At 44.5% G+C, this 20,451-nt stretch overlaps 1 protein-coding gene and 1 non-coding gene across 2 annotated transcripts; one reads left to right on the top strand and one right to left on the bottom strand.

The window, feature by feature from the left end:
- Positions 1-2,148: 2,148 nt before the first annotated feature.
- On the bottom strand, positions 2,149-2,221 carry trnav-uac (transfer RNA valine (anticodon UAC)). Its single transcript has one exon. It is a non-coding gene; the product is annotated as a tRNA-Val (tRNA).
- Positions 2,222-4,248: 2,027 nt separating this feature from the next.
- On the top strand, positions 4,249-16,902 carry LOC129852752 (basic proline-rich protein-like). The gene is made up of 3 exons (XM_055918413.1): positions 4,249-4,406; positions 15,069-15,849; positions 16,165-16,902. Exons 1-3 carry the CDS (start codon positions 4,249-4,251, stop codon positions 16,900-16,902), a joined length of 1,677 nt encoding a protein of 558 aa, XP_055774388.1.
- The last annotated feature ends 3,549 nt before the right edge of the window (positions 16,903-20,451 follow it).

Below are 20,451 nucleotides of genomic sequence, written 5' to 3' on the forward strand. Positions count from 1 at the left end.
ACTGCATATGGATTTATATGCTGGATTCTTGACACTCTAATATATCTACTGATGTACATATCATTCTTAGTTTATTTTGTGTAAATTCTCCCGGTGTACAAGCTGTATGAATAGATCAGTGGCGGTCGGTGCCGTTTAAGACTAGGGAGGGTGATTAATTTTGTAATGGAGATGCTGAGAGTCGAGTAGCAGGTGAAACGTTTAATAAAACAACAAACATGAAACGAGACAACATAACAGTAGCGTCTACGCATATACACAGCAACAATACTCACTGGGCAAGGAACCTAAGGGAGTGCCAGACATAGGGGAGGTAATAAGTGAGGTAATGAAGTCCAGGTGTGCCACATGATGACGTACAGGTGCGCGGTAATGACTGATGCCAGGTGTGCGTAATGATGGATCTCAGGACCGGTGGTTAGTATACCGGTGACGTCGAACACGGGAGGGGAGGAGAGGGAGTAGATGTGACAATTTTTTATGAGCTTGGCCTTATTTATATTACAGCACATTGGATGACTGTCATTCATATCACATATCTACATGATACTCAAATTTTCCCTATACCAATCATGAGGTTGCTACAACCTAGCCCACGAATGAAAGTTTACAATGTCGAGAGAACATTTTGAGTAATCAAGGTGACAGACAGTGACACATTCAATACCGCCTTTCACACTCTTTCCTGCATCTAGCTGATCTGGGGTGTAATCATTAGTCCAAACAGTTGAAAAACTTGAGTTACTATTGGAAAAAATCAGGTATGTTTATCCCCCTTTTACTCCGTTTGCTTCCGCGTAAGAAACGTTTTTCAAAAGAATCGGCAGAATAAATACAGCCCTGATCAGTTCACTTTCATAGCAGCCACATACAAACAGCATTATCACTTTGCTCGTGGTATCATTCCTTCTCGCATTTCCGTCCTCTCCTCCAGTGCACAACACAATAGCTGTCTGTGACCAGGTGAAAAAACCTTTCCAAGTTAAACCTTCATACCATAACCACTAACCGCTACCCACAGCCTACATCATTGTCAGCATATTAGCTAACTTCATAGTCAACATAGCTACTAGAACTAACACGTTAGTAAACCCGCTACAATCATGTACAGCAAGCAATTTAGCAGTTACACCGGCAGCCTCGGTGGCAATAAATGAATCAAACCAAAAGCTTACCTTGACTTGGAAGAGTTCCAGTGTTGGATAGCCTTAGCCAGCTAGCTAACATAGCATCCCTCTCTGTTTGATCCGGGTGTTTGAGTAGGCTAAACTAGCTAGCTGCATTAGCAAGCTAAGTAAGTGAACGGGAAAAAATCTCTCTCTCTCTCTCTCTTGCTTCTCCTTCATTTGTGAAGAAATTAAATTGTTCAAAACTGTTCAACTATTGTCTTTCTCTCTTTTTGAGTCAACTACTCACATTTTATGCACTGCAGTGCTAGCTAGTTGTAGCTTATGTTTCAGTACTAGATTCATTCTCTGATCCTTTGATTGGGTGGACAAATCAAATCAAATCTAATTGTATTTATCACATGCCCTGAATACAACAGGTGTAGACCTTACAGTGAAATGCTTACTTACAAGCCCTTAAACAACTATGCAGTTTTAAGAAAAATACAAAAAAATAAGAAATAAAAGTTATAAATAATTAAAGAGCAGCAGTAAAATAACAATAGCGAGGCTATATACAGAGGATACCGGTAAAGAGTCAATGTGCGGGGGGCACCGGTTAGTCGAGGTAATTGAGATAATATGTAGATGTAGGTAGAGTTATTAAAGTGACTATGCATAGATAATAACAGAGAGTAGCAGCAGCGTAAAAGAGGGGGATGGTGGGCCAATGCAAATAGTCTGGGTAATCCTGAACACCTAGTCAAATGGCTACCCAGACTATTTGTATTGAATTTAATGTATTTTTTATTTAACCTTTATTTAACTAGGCAAGTCAGTTAAAGAACAAATTCTTATTTTACAATGACGGCCTACCCCGGCCAAACCCTCCCCTAACTGGACGATGGAGGGCCAATTGTGTGCTGCCATATGGGACGGTTGTGATACAGCCCGGCATTGAACCAGGGTCTGTAGTGACACCTCTAGCACTGAGATGGCAGTGCCTTAGACCGCTGCGTCACTCGGGAGCCCCTAAAGGCTGTGGTTCTACTGGGGCTCGAACCCAGTACCTTCTGTGTGTAAAGCAGACATGATAACCACTACACTATGGAACCAGAGATGTATTGAACCTAGCTTGGTGACATCTGAATATATTTAATATAGTTTTATCTAAAAAGGATAACTTTTTCAATGTTTCACAATTTTAAAAAATTTAATTCACTAATGATGATGGTCCTCCCCTTCCTCCTCTGAGGAGCCTTCACCGGTATAGATTGCAGTTTGATACTGCTGCAGCACTAATTGGGTATTTAATTGGATCAGCCCCCCGTTCTTGATTTTGTGCCTTTCATTTGTATTTCTCTTAACATTTTTATCTGTTTGACATTGAACTGCATTGTTATGAGCTAACCTGTTAAACTGTGTACGCCACCAATAAACTTTGATTTCATTTGACGAATATAGTAACATTGACTTTATTAATTTTTTTAGCCCCTTTTTCAATCTTGTCTCATCGCTGTAACTCCCCAACGGGCTCAGGAGGCCGAAGGTCGAGTCATGCGTCCTCTGAAACTTGACATACCAAGTTAACACCCGCCCGCTTAAGCCGGAAGCTAGCCGAACCAATGTATCAGAGGAAACACTGTTCAACTGACGAACAAGGTCAGCCTGCAGGCGCCCGGCCCGCCACAAAAGCAGGATGAGCCAAGTAAAGCCCCCCCGGCCAAACCCTCCCCTAACCCGGACAACGCTGGGCCAATTGTTTGCCGCCCTATGGGACTCCCAATCACGGCCGGTTGTGATACAGCCTGGGATCAAACCCAGGTATGTAGTGATGCTTCTAACACTGCAAAGCAGTGCCTTAGACTGCTGCGCTATTCTGGAGGCCCTGGAACATTGCCTTTAAACTGTCGAGAGAATGCTTTTGATCCCCCTAAGACGATAAAGTATCTATCACAATCTCTTCATGAAATGTTGCATTCATAAGGATTTGTGTGTATAACTCACATTTTAAGATAGATCATACATTGACGTCGATGTGAAATTTGCACAAAAAAAATGTAACTATATGAAGTGCTATAAGACCAGTGTTGCGATAAACCATCAATGTCTGTCTGTGTTTTGTAATTATTAACCTGTCAAAGTAACAATACAGCAGACTATATAACGCACCAACCATTCAGAATTATGACTTTCTGAAAGGATATTGAAGGAATAAAGTAATGGATTCATTTATAGCAATAATCTCAACAACAACAACAACAAATGTAACTGGCTATTCTCGGGCGTGTTTGCACCTCGAAAAGCAAATGTTAACATAATCTTTACAGACAGCACTGCATGCAGAATGTGTCATCAGATTATGTGTATTCATTATGTACACTCTCTTTTAAAAGACGTTAAGCAAGAATGGTTCCATTAAACTAAATTATGCTATTTCTATCCATCATTTAATTTATGGACATGAGGCAAAAGCATGTTCCGTGGACAAGCTGATTCTGAGGGAGGATTATTCTGCATTAATATTGATGCTAATATTCAGGCTAGGAAATACAAACTGTAAGAATGTTGAAAACATGACAACATTCAAACCATCCAGTATCCACAAGAAACAGAAAACTGCAGATCTACTTGTGTGTGTGTTCGCGTGCGTGTGCGTGCGTGCACATGCGCGTGCATGTGTGTGGTGTACCACTGTTGAGTGATTCTCCCGAAGGACTGATTAAGTATGATGATACTGATTTGTGGCAGGGAGATTTCTTTTCCCTGTTCATAACGTGCACGCCTTAAGTGAAGAGAAAACTATTTCCTCTTAATGGAATCTCCTAATGTTCCACAGTGTCATTAAGAATTCCAAACAGCCAACATATTTAGAGAAAATCTTTGAGTAATTAAAGAAATTGCTCCCCATCATGCTAGGGATGCTAGTGTCATGAAAGTCTAATGACACGCTGTCCTATCATTAGACACCGTTCTCATTCTGTCTCTCTCCCTTCCCCGATCTCCTCTCCTCTTCTTTTCTCATCTCCTCCCCTTATCTACCTCAGCCTCTACCCTTTTTCTAACCATCTGGTTCTGTAACCTCCCTTCCATTCTGTGAAGTTATCTAGAAAACATTTTCTATGTTGTTTAATGGAGAAACATGGCTGCAGCCTGTGCCAGGCTGTCACCCCAGCTGACAGAGTTCCCAGCGCAGCGTGTCGCCTCGTCCCCCGCCCCCCCCGGCGGCCCTGGCCTGTCCTCTGACTGCTGCGAGCTCCTGAACCACTCCACCACATCCTGCTACTGCGGAGCACTCCAGTACCAGACTTGGGTTTAAATACTCTATGAAATCTTTCAAATACTTCCAGTGTTTGCTCTAGTCGGCCTGGAGTGCCAGATGGGCGGGGTTTGCACTTGTTGTGACTATTCTATTGGTTCCATTGCGCCAGACAAGCTCAATCAAGCCCGGAGAAAGTATTTTAAATGATTTCAAATCATATTTGAACCCAGGTCACTGTATGTGGATGGATTTCAACTGCATGGGCCAGAGAGGATAAAGTAGCCTCAGGATCAATTCAAGGTCATTTCTGCTCTCTGATTCATCCTTTCACAGAAGGAACTCACTGGGAGTCACTTAATGCATGCCAGTACTATTCCGGGTCGGAATGACATGATGTTGGCACTACACGACTGCTGTTAAAGTGACATTGATTTTCTATCAACAAAAATATTGATAGCAGCAAGAGAATTTTCATGTGCATGGTCAATAGTAGTGCAAAAACACTGTGTATACTGTATATAGTGAAAGTCAACCGACAGCATTTCAATGGCAAAGGAATTGCCATATAGCTTTTTACGTTGCCTTTAAAATAGTTAAAACACAATAGTGTACAAATATAAAAAATGTGAGTGTAAGTTACCACACGGATTAGAGATATACTATACTATCTCTGGTGCCTCAGTCATTTATTTAGAAATGTGCACAATCCCATGCAGGATATCACCTCATAACTATTGGTCTCTGGAGTCCAGGTTTACAGCGTAGCAGCTTCCAGTCTACAACATAAATGGGGCACTAAATTCTCTCCATATGCATCCTCTGAACGCAAACAGACGGACACTTCAAGTCGCCACATGGTCTTCACAAAGAGCTTACCCAAGGACAGGCTGTGTTCTGACAAAACGTGTCCTTCAGGTTGTAAGATGTTTTGTCGTTGTGCAACAGAAGCAGAACCATCCCCTAGAGACTATTGAATCTTAAGTAGCCTACGTTTTTACTCGGAATGCACTAAACATAGGCTACTACAATATAGAGGACTTTCTGAGCTTTACAAGATACATCCTTTTGTATTGTGATGATTTCTATAGCCGAAAAGCATGTGTTTTCCAACACGCCAACAGGCCCTCAGCAGTCATCAGTAACACTTGCCGTATAACTACACTAAGCCTGAGCAGATGGTTCTTCATCATGCCCCAGCGATGATACACTACTACACACTACTTCGAGAGATGAACAGATTAGAGTGAGGTTCACTCAAGTGAAACTCTAACACAGGTGGATGAACTGGCATCATGAGCTCCCATGTCTTTCTCTGTGTGACATGGCTATAGAATGAGGCGTAGGCTGGATTGTTGGCTGGTGGAGCTGGTTGTTATGAATAGTCTGGGCAGAGGTGAATGAATGGGTTGCCGTGTCCACTGAGGGACAGATGGGGGAGGCAGTGGGGTATCTGGGAACATGGGCTACTTGATCACAGTACAACAGTCTACACGCTCAAGGGGCCATGTTAATGCTCAGCCATCCATCTTGGCCTCCCGGGGCTAGAGGAAGTGGTACAAGCTATAGAGGGGAGAGAAGAACCAGGGCCTGGCTGTTACAGCACCTGGAAATGGAGCTGACATTCCCTGTGTGTCCTCAGTCTACCTGTCACTTTAGGTCATTGTTGCCTGGTTGTTACTTGGATACCTCCATCTGTCTGTGGGGGAAATATGTGTCATATATCTGGATATTTACTGTTCCCTACTCATTGACTTTAATTTCAATTTGAACCAGATGGCTTTAGAACAAAATCTATACTTTTGAGAAAAACATTTTATAGTCTAAAAAAGGGGGGGGTTGAAATAATACATCTGTGATGACCAAGGTAGCTTAGCAGTTCAGACGTATTTTTCCGTGTTGTCGTGTCGTGTCCTGTATATATATATATTTACACCTTTTCTTCACATATCTTTTATTTATTTTATTATCCAAGAACTCAACTACAAAAGCTTTCCTGCAAAAGCTTTCCTGCAACCCGCTTCACCAATTACAATAAGTACTATTCACCTCAATCTGAAAATCCATCGTGGAAGATAGCCAGGGGCTAATTCAGAAGCTAGCCTGAAAGCTAATCCAGAAGCTACTCCGATAGCTAGCCAGAAGCTAATCTGTAGCTGCCCCGAAATTAGCCGGTTTGCTGGCTAGCGTTGGTGTTTCAGCTGCCCACGTTTTGCGGTCATCAGCTATTCCTCTAGCTCGATAATCTACCGGCACTTTAGTGCAACGCGACTCGGACCGGAGCATTCCGGGACTTTTTTTTCTCTCAGTTTCCCCGGATTCCAACCGCAGCCTCAGCCTCTATTTTGCACCTTGATTTCGCAGCTAGCTAGCTGCATACCGTGTGACTATTGGCTTACGTCGACCCCGGAGCTAACTCAAATCATGCTGGAGCTAGCCAGCTGAGGAGTTCCATCACCATCCGGACCCGCTTCTTTGTTGCTGCTGCAGATACGGAACCCCACCGGGCCTTCACGACTGACTGCCGACGTTATCTGCCCGAGGGATTTATCCAACCGGCACCTCCGTCCCGGCGTTACCTGAACGCTCATCTGAGGCCCGCTAATCGTTAGCTGTCTTATCGGCTGCTATCTGAACAAAACCCCACTACACGGAACCTACCGACGGAAACGCACGAGGTATCTACAAACAGACCTCCATCCTATGCTGCTACCGATAGCCATATACCCGGCCAGCTGTCTGGATCGCCACGACCCCAACCAACCTCTACTCACTGGACCCTTATTTATCACTCGATTAAGCTTGCCTCTCCTTAATGTAAATATGCCTTGTCCATTGCTGTTCTGGTTAGTGTTTATTGGCTTATTTCACTGTAGAGATTCTAGCCCTGCTCTCTATACCATATCCAACCCTGCAGTTCCACCACCCACATATGCGATGACATCACCTGGTTTCAATGATGTTTCTAGAGACAAGATCTCTCTCATCATCACTCAATACCTAGGTTTACCTCCACTGTATTCACATCCTACCATACCTTTGTCTGTACATTATTCCTTTAAACTATTTTATCGCCCCCAGAAACTTCCTTTTACTCTCTGCTCTGGTAGCTCTAGGCGACCAATTCTCATAGCTTTTAGCCGTACTATTATCCTACTTCTCCTCTGTTCCTCTGGTGATGTAGAGGTGAATCCAGGCCCTGCAGTACCTGGCTCCACTCCTATTCCCCAGGCGCTCTCTTTTGATGACTTCTGTAACCGTAATAGCCTTGGCTTCATGCATGTTAACATTAGGAGCCTCCTCCCTAAGTTTGTTTTGTTCACTGCTTTAGCACACTCTACCAACCCGGATGTATTAGCCGTGTCTGAATCCTGGCTTAGAAAGACCACCAAAAATTCAGACATTTTTATCCCCAATTACAATATTTTCAGACAAGATAGAACGGCCAAAGGGGGCGGTGTTGCAATCTACTGCAAAGACTGCCTGCAGAGTTCTGTTATACTATCCAGGTCTGTTCCCAAACAATTTGAACTTCTACTTTTAAAAATCCACCTCTCTAAAAACAAGTCTCTCACCGTTGCCGCCTGCTATAGACCACCCTCTGCCCCCAGCTGTGCTCTGGACACTATATGTGAACTGATTGCCCCCCATCTATCTTCAGAGCTCGTGCTGCTAGGCGACCTAAATTTGAACATGCTCAACACCCCAGCCACCCTACAATCTAAGCTTGATGCCCTCAATCTCACACAAATTATTAATGAACCTACCAGGTACCACCCCAATTCCGTAAACACGGGTACCCTCATAGATATCATCCTAACAAACTTGCCCTCCAAATACACCTCTGCTGTTTTTAACCAAGATCTCAGCGATCACTGCCTCATTGCCTGCATCCGTAATGGGTCAGCGGTCAAACGACCTCCACTCATCACTGTCAAACGCTCCCTGAAACACTTCAGCGAGCAGGCCTTCCTAATTGACCTGGCCGGGGTATCCTGGAAGGATATTGATCTCATCCCGTCAGTAGAGGATGCCTGGTCATTTTTTAAAAATGCCTTCCTCACCATCTTGAATAAGCATGCCCCATTCAAGAAATTTAGAACCAGGAACAGATATAGCCCTTGGTTCTCTCCTGACCTGACTGCCCTTAACCAACAGAAAAACATCCTATGGCGTTCTGCATTAGCATCGAACAGCCCCCGTGATATGCAACTTTTCAGGGAAGCCAGAAACCAATATACACAGGCAGTTAGAACAGCCAAGGCTAGCTTTTTCAAGCAGAAATTTGCTTCCTGCAACACAAATTCAAAAAAGTTCTGGGACACCGTAAAGTCCATGGAGAATAAGAACACCTCCTCCCAGCTTCCAACCGCCCTGAAGATAGGAAACACTGTCACCACCGACAAATCCACTATAATTGAGAATTTCAATAAGCATTTTTCTACGGCTGGCCATGCTTTCCACCTGGCTACCCCTACCCGGGACAACAGCACTGCCCTCCCCTCTGCTACTCGCCCAAGCCTTCCCCATTTCTCTTTCTCCCAAATACAGTCAGCTGATGTTCTTAATGAGCTGCAAAATCTGGACCCTTACAAATCAGCCGGGCTAGATAATCTGGACCCTTTCTTTCTAAAACTATCTGCTGAAATTGTTGCCACCCCTATTACTAGCCTCTTCAACCTCTCTTTCGTGTCGTCTGAGATCCCCAAAGATTGGAAAGCAGCTGCGGTTATCCCCCTCTTCAAAGGGGGGGACACCCTTGACCCTAACTGCTACAGACCTATATCTATCCTACCCTGCCTTTCTAAGGTCTTCGAAAGCCAAGTCAACAAACAGATTACCGACCATTTCGAATCACACCACACCTTCTCCGCTATGCAATCTGGTTTCAGAGCTGGTCATGGGTGCACCTCAGCCACGCTCAAGGTCATAAACGATATCGTAACCGCCATCGATAGGAAACAATACTGTGCAGCCGTATTCATTGACCTGGCCAAGGCTTTTGACTCTGTCAATCACCACATCCTCATTGGCAGACTCGACAGCCTTGGTTTCTCTAATGATTGCCTCGCCTGGTTCACCAACTACTTCTCTGATAGAGTTCAGTGTGTCAAATCGGAGGGTCTGTTGTCCGGGCCTCTGGCAGTCTCTATGGGGGTGCCACAGGGTTCAATTCTTGGACCGACTCTCTTCTCTGTTTACATCAATGATGTCGCTCTTGCTGCTGGTGATTCTCTGATCCACCTCTACGCAGACGACACTATTCTGTATACTTCTGGCCCTTCTTTTGACACTGTGTTAACAACCCTCCAGGCGAGCTTCAATGCCATACAACTCTCCTTCCGTGGCCTCCAACTGCTCTTAAATACAAGTAAAACCAAATGCATGCTCTTCAACCGATCGCTGCCTGCTCCTGCCCGCCTGTCCAACATCACTACTTTGGACGGCTCTGACTTAGAATATGTGGACAACTACAAATACCTAGGTGTCTGGTTAGACTGTAAACTCTCCTTCCAGACCCACATCAAACATCTCCAATCCAAAGTCAAATCTAGAATTGGCTTCCTATTCCGCAACAAAGCATCCTTTACTCATGCTGCCAAACATACCCTTGTAAAACTGACCATCCTACCAATCCTCGACTTCGGTGATGTCATTTACAAAATAGCCTCCAAAACCCTACTCATTAAATTGGATGCAGTCTATCACAGTGCCATCCGTTTTGTCACCAAAGCCCCATATACTACCCACCACTGCGACCTGTACACTCTCGTTGGCTGGCCCTCGCTTCATACTCGTCGCCAAACCCATTGGTTCCAGGTCATCTACAAGACCCTGCTAGGTAAAGTCCCCCCTTATCTCAGCTCGCTGGTCACCATAGCAGCACCTACCCGTAGCACGCGCTCCAGCAGGTATATCTCTCTAGTCACCCCCAAAACCAATTCTTCCTTTGGACGCCTCTCCTTCCAGTTCTCTGCTGCCAATGACTGGAACGAACTACAAAAATCTCTGAAACTGGAAACACCTATCTCCCTCACTAGCTTTAAGCACCAGCTGTCAGAGCAGCTCATAGATTACTGCACCTGTACATAACCCATCTACAATTTAGCCCAAACAACTACCTCTTTACCTACTGTATTTATTTATTAATTTATTTTGCTCCTTTGCACCCCATTATTTCTGTCTCTACTTTGCACTTTCTTCCAATGCAAACCAACCATTCCAGTGTTTTTTTTAGTTTTTATTTTACTTGCTGTGTTGTACTCACTTCGCCTCCATGGCCTTTTTATATTTTTATTTATTTATACATATATCTGTTTGCCTTCACCTCCCTTATCTCACCTCACTTGCTCACATTGTATATAGACTTATTTTTTTATCTTTTCACTGTATTATTGACTATATGTTTGTTTTTACTCCATGTGTAACTATGTGTTGTTGTATGTGTCGAACTGCTTTGCTTTATCTTGGCCAGGTCGCAATTGTAAATGAGAACGTGTTCTCAATTTGCCTACCTGGTTAAATAAAGGTTAAATAAATAAATAAATAAAAAAAAACATCACAGAATTATATAATTCAATTAATGTGGGAAATTAAGTTTATTTTACTTAGCCTTTATTCAACCAGATAAATGTATTAGGAAAACTTAAGCATTTCTAAGTTTAAGAATAACACGCTTTACAACTCAAGGGGGATTTAGTGATGTGGAGCATTCTCTATCTGAATCTTTATTTACAAGAGGAAAGCACAGTTCATCATAGTGTATGTGCCTTCCGCTCAGACTAAAATGTAGCACACATGCTCTTCATTGTTAAGGTCAGGACCGTGAAACACGGTCTGTTTGAAAGCAGAGGAGGGTGAAATTGAGTTTGTTGGGTTAATGACATGAAAATGTCATTGTTCAGTTCACCTGCATGTATGGCTCTCATTATACCTGCTGGTTACTACATGCTCTCTACAGTTCATGGGAAATGAGCCCTTCACAATGATACAATGGCTGGAATGAGTGGAATTCTAGGTGGGATGGGTGGAATTCTAGGTGGAATGGGTGGAATTCTAGGTGGATTGGGTGGAATTCTAGGTGGAATGGGTGGAATTCTAGGTGGATTGGGTGGAATTCTAGGTGGATTGGGTGGAATTCTAGGTGGGTTGTGAGGAATTCTAGCTGGAATGTGAACGTTCTCTTTGCTTGAATTGTGGCGCTGGTTGGGGCTAGGAATTACGGAATAAATGATGGACTGGATTATGGTTCTGGTAGGGGCTAGGAATTACAATAGTCTCTTTTTGATCACAATGAAAAGGTCACTAATTATGTCTATCCGGTTCAGAAGCTGATTTTCCTCCAGAGGTGAATCTCTGAGGTGCTGCTATGAACCATTATCTGGATATTTACATTCAAAAATGGAAAGTAGAAAAGGCTCTCAGTATTTCTCTCCTTACAAACTGCTTAATTAACAGCTAATGTGTGGATTTTACTTCAACTTCACATAGACTTTGACATGGAACCAGGTAATGCTGTGGGCTAAGATGCCGCTGGAAGATATTAAATATTTTCAGTTTTTCTAAATGTCACATGGAATTTTTTACAAAGTTTGAAAGGTTGCTGCTTTTGGGGCTGTCATAAACGGCCAGCAAAACACACTGTTCAATCAAAACGAGATGCATTATGGGCTAGGTTTGTCGCTGTGCAGCCTGTTAGCCACCCAAACTTTGCATTTGTAAATATAGACTGTTTTGTGATAACAATATACTGTACATAAAGTTGTTCAAGTCTCCATTTTTGGTACTTGATCAAGTTCAGATTCTTGAGATATTTATAATCAGGCTCATTTCAAAGAGGGCTGTCCTTCAAAGCCAGTAGCGTCCCTATAGCCTACATACAGTGCATAGACATGGCTGCAAATGAAATATGATATGCTGTTCGTGCTAGTGTTTTTGTTTAAACTAACATGGATATTGAAAATGTGTCTAACCAGTAATGTGCTAATGAAATTGCACAAATTATTGAATCCCATCCAACATTTTTAAAGAGCAGAAATTGATCATGTGATATAGCTTGGGGAGCTTAAACCCCACGAGAATGCAGTAATGTATTTGGCCGGCAGTGGGGCATTTAATGTCAAATGTAATGATGTGTGTAAATGACAGGTTAAGCATGAAAGATCCAAATGGGCATGGACGATACTGAAAATGGTTTAGGAGAATGGTTAAAAACACAATTAGCAAAACATTTAGCCCAAAAAATGCAGCAACAACTTCTTGTAGGAAAAATATAGATCACAATAATGTTAGTGGTGACATCTCTCCCACAGCAATTCATCTGAAACAGAATTACATAAGCCATTTACCACAGAGCCTGTGTGATGGATGACATCGCTCCAAAGCCAAGCTGAAACCGATCGCCACACTGTTCTCTGGAAATGTCACCAGCAAGACATACGACACACCCTGATTCCCTTTTAAATGAGAATCTGTTATTAAAGAAAGAAAGAAACACCCCAGTTGTTATATTCCGGATCTCCCCAAAATGCACCCTTGGCGTTTTTTTCTTTTCTTTAACTAAGAGTACAAAGAGTAGATTTATTCGTATGGGCGTGATAGTCAGGGTTTGATTGGCTGTCGGAGCCTTTAGCTGGTATAGGATGTCAGATCATATTTGAATACCTCTGGCAGATGATTTATAGGTGCAATCTTACCCAGCTGTCATGAGCCTTTATTCCTAGGGACAAGAGGATCTGGTGGCCTGAAGCAGCTGGTAAACACATTTGATGCGAGCATTCCTTAAACTAATCTCTGCTCACATTGACAGAATGACTGCCACTGTATACATTTCCCTGTTTTTGGGGGGGGAAATTAACACGGGGAGGGGAAATGCTCAAGGAGATCAAAGCAGCTGGTTGCCAGGATTCATTTCCAAATGAAATATCGGGCTCTGATGTGACAGAGTCGGGACTGCATGGAGCTTTCTGGGTAAACAGTAGGTGCAGAGATTGAATAAGTCCATCTGAGATTGAAGCTGTCCTAATATGGACACCATACATTTATACATTTAACGTTTGAATTTGACATTATTTTGTACAGGGTCACTAAATATCTACAATCTGAACTGAAACCAAATGCAAGGAAAATCGGGGTGCTCTTGTCTAGGACAAGATGAATGCAATTGTGGGGTACAATCCTGCATGTTGGCCCTGTGTCCCTTTGTCCTGTAACCAAACAGTCATGTCTCGCATTTTATCAACAAATTCAAACACCACCAACTTAGAAAAACAGGTTGATGTGTCCTGTATTTCAGTCAGACATTCCAACCTGTCTCTTGCAGTCACGTTACACTCATGGAAAGATATCATCAGGACGTGGTAGTCTGTCATTGTTGTTAAGATCTGATATCCTGCGCAGCGCAAGATGAGCCAATGTCATAGGCCTATCGTCAACCAATCATATTTCTCAAATCCTTTCGGGCTAAATTCCAGCTAAACTTGGAGAACTACAAAAGTAAGTAAATAGATGTATTAGCTATAAGGTAATGTCGTCAAACTTGTGAGGCTCTCCATGCTGAACAGTTGCTCATTCAACATATTTGCTGCTACTTTACACAATCCCATTTTAAAAGACTCCCTTCCTAACTGTTTTACATTCCCTTAGACCAACCAGAAATGTTTCCTTGGCTAATTTAGGAAAGGGATCATTTTAGCTAGCTGACTAGCTAGCCATCGGAGGACAACAACACAACGAGATGCAACAATTCAAGTTTTTCTGTCAATGACATATGCTCTCAATGGGATTAGATAGGAGTGATGCCAAATCCAAACTGGCTTCCCTTGACAATTTTTTTTTTGGTGCGCAAGGACCATTCACAGTTGAGCTCGTGCAGTCTAGCTTAACCATACGGGCGGCAACAATATCATACTCCTTTGGATCAGACATCATCAGATAGATGGCCTACACATAGAGAGACAGAGGGGTGCTGGTTCATTCAAGCCTGTGAGATACATTCAGCCTCTTGCCAATTGAAGAAAAATTATGAATCACAGAGAGACGAAATATATGTATTTTTTATATTTTGGGGGGAAGCCTGGCTTCCCTTGGCATCCATGAATACACGCCACTGCACACATGAGGTCTCTCATTTCTGCATCAAGAGTAGGCTACCCATCAACTGCTCATTCGCTGCAGTCAACCGCAGGGGTGCAGTTCTGCCAGAGCAAGGAAGAGCGCCACCTCTCATCATTTAGTAAATTTAGTTTAAAGCTGAATCAATGTCTTGGAAGATCACAATGATTCATTAGTATTCTACATAACATAACCTAATATAATAGTATAACGTTACTGTTACACAAAAAATACCATCTCATTTCTTATAAGATGTTTAGCTGAGTAGTCCCCAAAAAATATAATGCGGCCAAAACTCAACAGCGTGCTCCACAAGGCAGAATGTGCTTTGATTGAGACAAAATACAGGAAGGCTATATAGTTTTTAATACCATCTCCTCTAATTTGATCACGAAATAGTAATTCAATAATGATATTCAATATTGATCTTCAATAATGATATTCAACAATGATATTCAATATCTGTCAATATATGAGAAGTTACGGTTTGATCGCCAGACTAATAAATCATTATTGACATTCTGGTGTTAATGAATCGGTATTAACAATCTGGGACTCTCCAAGAAACATCCCCACCCATCCCATCCCAGCTCATCCCAGCCCATCTCCACCCATCCCAGCCCAGCCCATCCCCGGCCAGCCCAGCCCCCACCCACCCATCCCAGCCCAGCCCATCCCATCCCATCCCAGCCCAGCCCAGCCCAGCCCATCCCAGCCCATCCCCGCCCATCCCAGCCCATCCCCGCCCATCCCAGCCTATCCCAGCCCAGCCCAGCCCATCCCAGCCCATCCCAGCCCAGCCCATCCCCGGCCAGCCCAGCCCACCCCCACCCATCCCAGCCCATCCCATCCCATCGCATCCCCGCCCATCCCAACCCAGCCCATCCCAGCCCAGCCCATCCCAACCCATCCCAGCCCATCCCAGGCCATCCCATCCCAGGCCGTCCCAGCCCATCCCAGCCCAGCCCATCCCAGGCCATCCCATCCCAGCCCATCCCAGCCCATCCCCGCCCATCCCAGCCTATCCCAGCCCAGCCCAGCCCATCCCAGCCCATCCCAGCCCAGCCCATCCCCGGCCAGCCCAGCCCACCCCCACCCATCCCATCCCAGCCCATCCCCGCCCATCCCAGCCCATCCCAGCCCAGCCCATCCCAGCCCAGCACATCCCAGGCCATCCCCGCCCATCCCAGCCCAGCCCATCCCAGCCCATCCCAGGCCATCCCAGCCCAGCCCATCCCAGCCCATCCCAGGCCATCCCAGCCCAGCCCATCCCAGCCCATCCCAGCCCATCCCCACCCATCTCAGCCCATCCCAGGCCACCCCCACCCATCGCAGCCCATCCCAGCCCATCCCAGCCCATCCCCACTCAAGGTCATTTGTCACCCTCAACAAAGGACACAATCCCTCTCCGTATTGATCTTCAATAATGATATTCAACAATGATATTCAATATCTGTCAATATATGAGAAGTTACGGTTTGATCGTCAGACTAATAAATCATTATTGACATTCTGGTGTTAATGAATCGGTATTAACAATCTGGGACTCTCCAAGAAACATCCCCACCCATCCCATCCCAGCTCATCCCAGCCCATCTCCACCCATCCCAGCCCAGCCCATCCCCGGCCAGCCCAGCCCCCACCCACCCATCCCAGCCCAGCCCAGCCCATCCCATCCCATCCCAGCCCAGCCCAGCCCAGCCCCGCCCATCCCAGCCTATCCCAGCCCAGCCCAGCCCATCCCAGCCCATCCCAGCCCAGCCCATCCCCGGCCAGCCCAGCCCACCCCCACCCATCCCAGCCCATCCCATCCCATCCCATCGCATCCCCGCCCATCCCAACCCAGCCCATCCCAGCCCAGCCCATCCCAACCCATCCCATCCCATCCCAGGCCATCCCATCCCAGGCCGTCCCAGCCCATCCCAGCCCAGCCCATCCCAGCCCATCCCAGCCCATCCCAGGCCATCCCATCCCAGCCCATCCCAGCCCATCCCCGCCCATCCCAGCCTATCCCAGCCCAGCCCAGCCCATCCCAGCCCATCCCAGCCCAGCCCATCCCCGGCCAGCCCAGCCCACCCCCACCCATCCCATCCCAGCCCATCCCCGCCCATCCCAGCCCATCCCAGCCCAGCCCATCCCAGCCCAGCACATCCCAGGCCATCCCCGCCCATCCCAGCCCAGCCCATCCCAGCCCATCCCAGGCCATCCCAGCCCAGCCCATCCCAGCCCATCCCAGGCCATCCCAGCCCAGCCCATCCCAGCCCATCCCAGCCCATCCCCACCCATCTCAGCCCATCCCAGGCCACCCCCACCCATCGCAGCCCATCCCAGCCCATCCCAGCCCATCCCCACTCAAGGTCATTTGTCACCCTCAACAAAGGACACAATCCCTCTCCGTCTCTGGTTGAGTATAACACAAGTTAAACACTGATTTAATTAAGCCCTCATTTTACCACTGGCCTGGGCTTTTTGTCTCTAATGTGGAATGAATGAGCAGTGGCCCTAATGGTCTGTGCACTAATGCGGTTGAGACTAAAAGGTATTGCACTTCATCTGCTGCCATGCAGCCAGCACCAGAACCCTCTCAGACACACCACTCAGATACAGGCCCCATTATTCACTGGGACACATTCCTCTGCGTTCTAGCTAGCTATTTAGGCCTATAGGTGTCCCTGTTTTACAGTTTCAGTGTCTACAAAACGAGAAAACTAGGGATGTTTTGTTTTTGCACCGGTGTCCATAGGACAGTCTCAATCTCAACAATACTTATTTTCAGGATGTCCTAATATGGACATAATGTTTTTTCAATGTTGTGCAGTCAAAGTTGAACATGCTATAGACGTCCTCTGTAGCTGACTTAGCAGAGCTTTGGGCTTGCAACGCCAGGATAGTAGGTTTGATTCCCGTAAAATGTATGCATGCATGATTGTTAGTCGCTTTGGATAAAAGTGTCTGCTAAATGGCTTATATTATGTCATGCTGAGTTGAACATGCTATAGACGTCATGCTTAGTTGAATATCTTATAGACATCATGCTGAGTTGATCATTCTATAATACGTTGTGCTGAGTTGAACATGCTATAATACGTCATAATGAGTTGAACATGCTATAGACATCATGCTGAGTTGAACATGCTATAGACGTCATGCTGAGTTGAACATGCTATAGACGTCATGCTGAGTTGAACATGCTATAATACGTCATGCTGAGTTGAATATGCTATAATACGTCATGCTGAGTTGAACATGCTATAGATGTCATGCTGAGTTGAACATGCTATAGACGTCATGCTGAGTTGAACATGCTATAGACGTCATGCTGAGTTGAACATGCTATAGATGTCATGCTGAGTTGAACATGCTATAGACACCATGCTGAGTTGAACATGTTATAGACGTCATGCTGAGTTGAACATGCTATAGACGTCATGCTGAGTTGAACATGCTATAATACGTCATGCTGAGAAGAACATGCTATAATACATCATGCTGAGTTGAACATTCTATAATACGTCATGCTGAGTTGAACATGCTATAATACGTCATGCTGAGTTGAACATGCTATAGACGTCATGCTGAGTTGAACATGCTATAGATGTCATGCTGAGTTGAACATGCTATAGACGTCATGCTGAGAAGAACATGCTATAGACGTCATGCTGAGTTGAACATGCTATAGACATCATGCTGAGTTGAACATTCTATAATACGTTATGCTGAGTTGAACATGCTATAGACGTCATGCTGAGTTGAACATGCTATAGACGTCATGCTGAGTTGAACATGCTATAGACGTCATGCTGAGTTGAACATGCTATAATACGTCATGCTGAGTTGAACATGCTATAGACGTCATGCTGAGTTGAACATGCTATAATACACCATGCTGAGTTGAACATGCTATAGACGTCATGCTGAGTGGAACATGCTATAGACGTCATGCTGAGTGGAACATGCTATAGACGTCATGCTGAGGCTAACATGCTATAGACGTCATGCTGAGTTGAACATGCTATAGACGTCATGCTGAGTTGAACATGCTATAGACGTCATGCTGAGTTGAACATGCTATAGACGTCATGCTGAGTTGAACATGCTATATACGTCATGCTGAGTTGAACATGCTATAGACGTCATGCTGAGTGGAACATGCTATAGACGTCATGCTGAGTGGAACATGCTATAGACGTCATGCTGAGGCTAACATGCTATAGACGTCATGCTGAGGCTAACATGCTATAGACGTCATGCTGAGTTGAACATGCTATAGACGTCATGCTGAGTTGAACATTCTATAATACGTCATGCTGAGTTGAACATGCTATAATACGTCATGCTGAGTTGTACATGCTATAGACGTCATGCTGAGTTGAACATGCTATAATACGTCATGCTGAGTTGAACATGCTATAGACGTCATGCTGAGTTGAACATGCTATAATACGTCATGCTGAGTTGAACATGCTATAGACGTCATGCTGAGTTGTACATGCTACTAGAAGTCATGCTGAGTTGAACATGCTATAATACGTCATGCTGAGTTGTACATGCTATAATACGTCATGCTGAGTTGAACATGCTATAATACGTCATGCTGAGTTGTACATGCTATAGACAACATGCTGAGTTGAACATGCTATAGACGTCATGCTGAGTTGAACATGCTATAATACGTCATGCTGAGTTGAACATGCTATAGACGTCATGCTGAGTTGAACGTGCTATAGACGTCATGCTGAGTTGAACATGCTATAATACGTCATGCTGAGTTGAACATGCTATAGACGTCATGCTGAGTTGAACGTGCTATAGACGTCATGCTGAGTTGAACATGCTATAGACGTCATGCTGAGTTGAACATGCTATAGACGTCATGCTGAGTTGAACATGCTATAGACGTCATGCTGAGTTGAACATGCTATAATACGTCATGCTGAGTTGAACATGCTATAGACGTCATGCTGAGTTGAACATGCTATAATACGTCATGCTGAGTTGAACATGCTATAGATGTCATGCTGAGTTGAACATGCTATAATACGTCATGCTGAGTTGAACATGCTATAATACATCATGCTGAGTTGAACATGCTATAATACGTCATGCTGAGTTGAACATGCTAAAGACGTCATGCTGAGTTGAACATGCTATAATACGTCATGCTGAGTTGAACATGCTATAGACACCATGCTGAGTTGAACATGCTATAGACGTCATGCTGAGTTGAACATGCTATAATACGTCATGCTGAGTTGAACATGCTAAAGACGTCATGCTGAGTTGAACATGCTATAGACGTCATGCTGAGTTGAACATGCTATAGATGTCATGCTGAGTTGAACATGCTATAGACGTCATGCTGAGTTGAACATGCTATAATACGTCATGCTGAGTTGAACATGCTAAAGACGTCATGCTGAGATGAACATGCTATAGATGTCATGCTGAGTTGAACATGCTATAATACGTAATGTTGAGTTGAACATGCTATAGATGTCATGCTTAGTTGAATATCTTATAGACATCATGCTGAGTTGAACATGCTACAGAAGTCATACTGAGTTGAACATGCTATAGATGTCATGCTGAGTTGAACATGCTATAGACGTCATGCTGAGTTGAACATGCTATAATACGTCATGCTGAGTTGAACATGCTATAGAAGTCATGCTGAGTTGAACATGCTATAGACGTCATGCTGAGTTGAACATGCTATAGACGTCATGCTGAGTTGAACGTGCTATAGACGTCATGCTGAGTTGAACATGCTATAGACGGCATGCTGAGTTGAACATGCTATAATACGTCATGCTGTTTTGAAAATGCTATAGACGTCATGCTGAGTTGAACACGCTATAGACGTCATGCTGAGTTGAACATGCTATAATACGTCATGCTGAGTTGAACATGCTATAGACGGCATGCTGAGTTGAACATGCTATAGACGGCATGCTGAGTTGAACATGCTATAGA

Source organism: Salvelinus fontinalis, chromosome 4, assembly GCF_029448725.1.
Source record: "Salvelinus fontinalis isolate EN_2023a chromosome 4, ASM2944872v1, whole genome shotgun sequence".
In the NCBI taxonomy this organism is placed as follows: Eukaryota; Metazoa; Chordata; class Actinopteri; order Salmoniformes; family Salmonidae; genus Salvelinus; species Salvelinus fontinalis.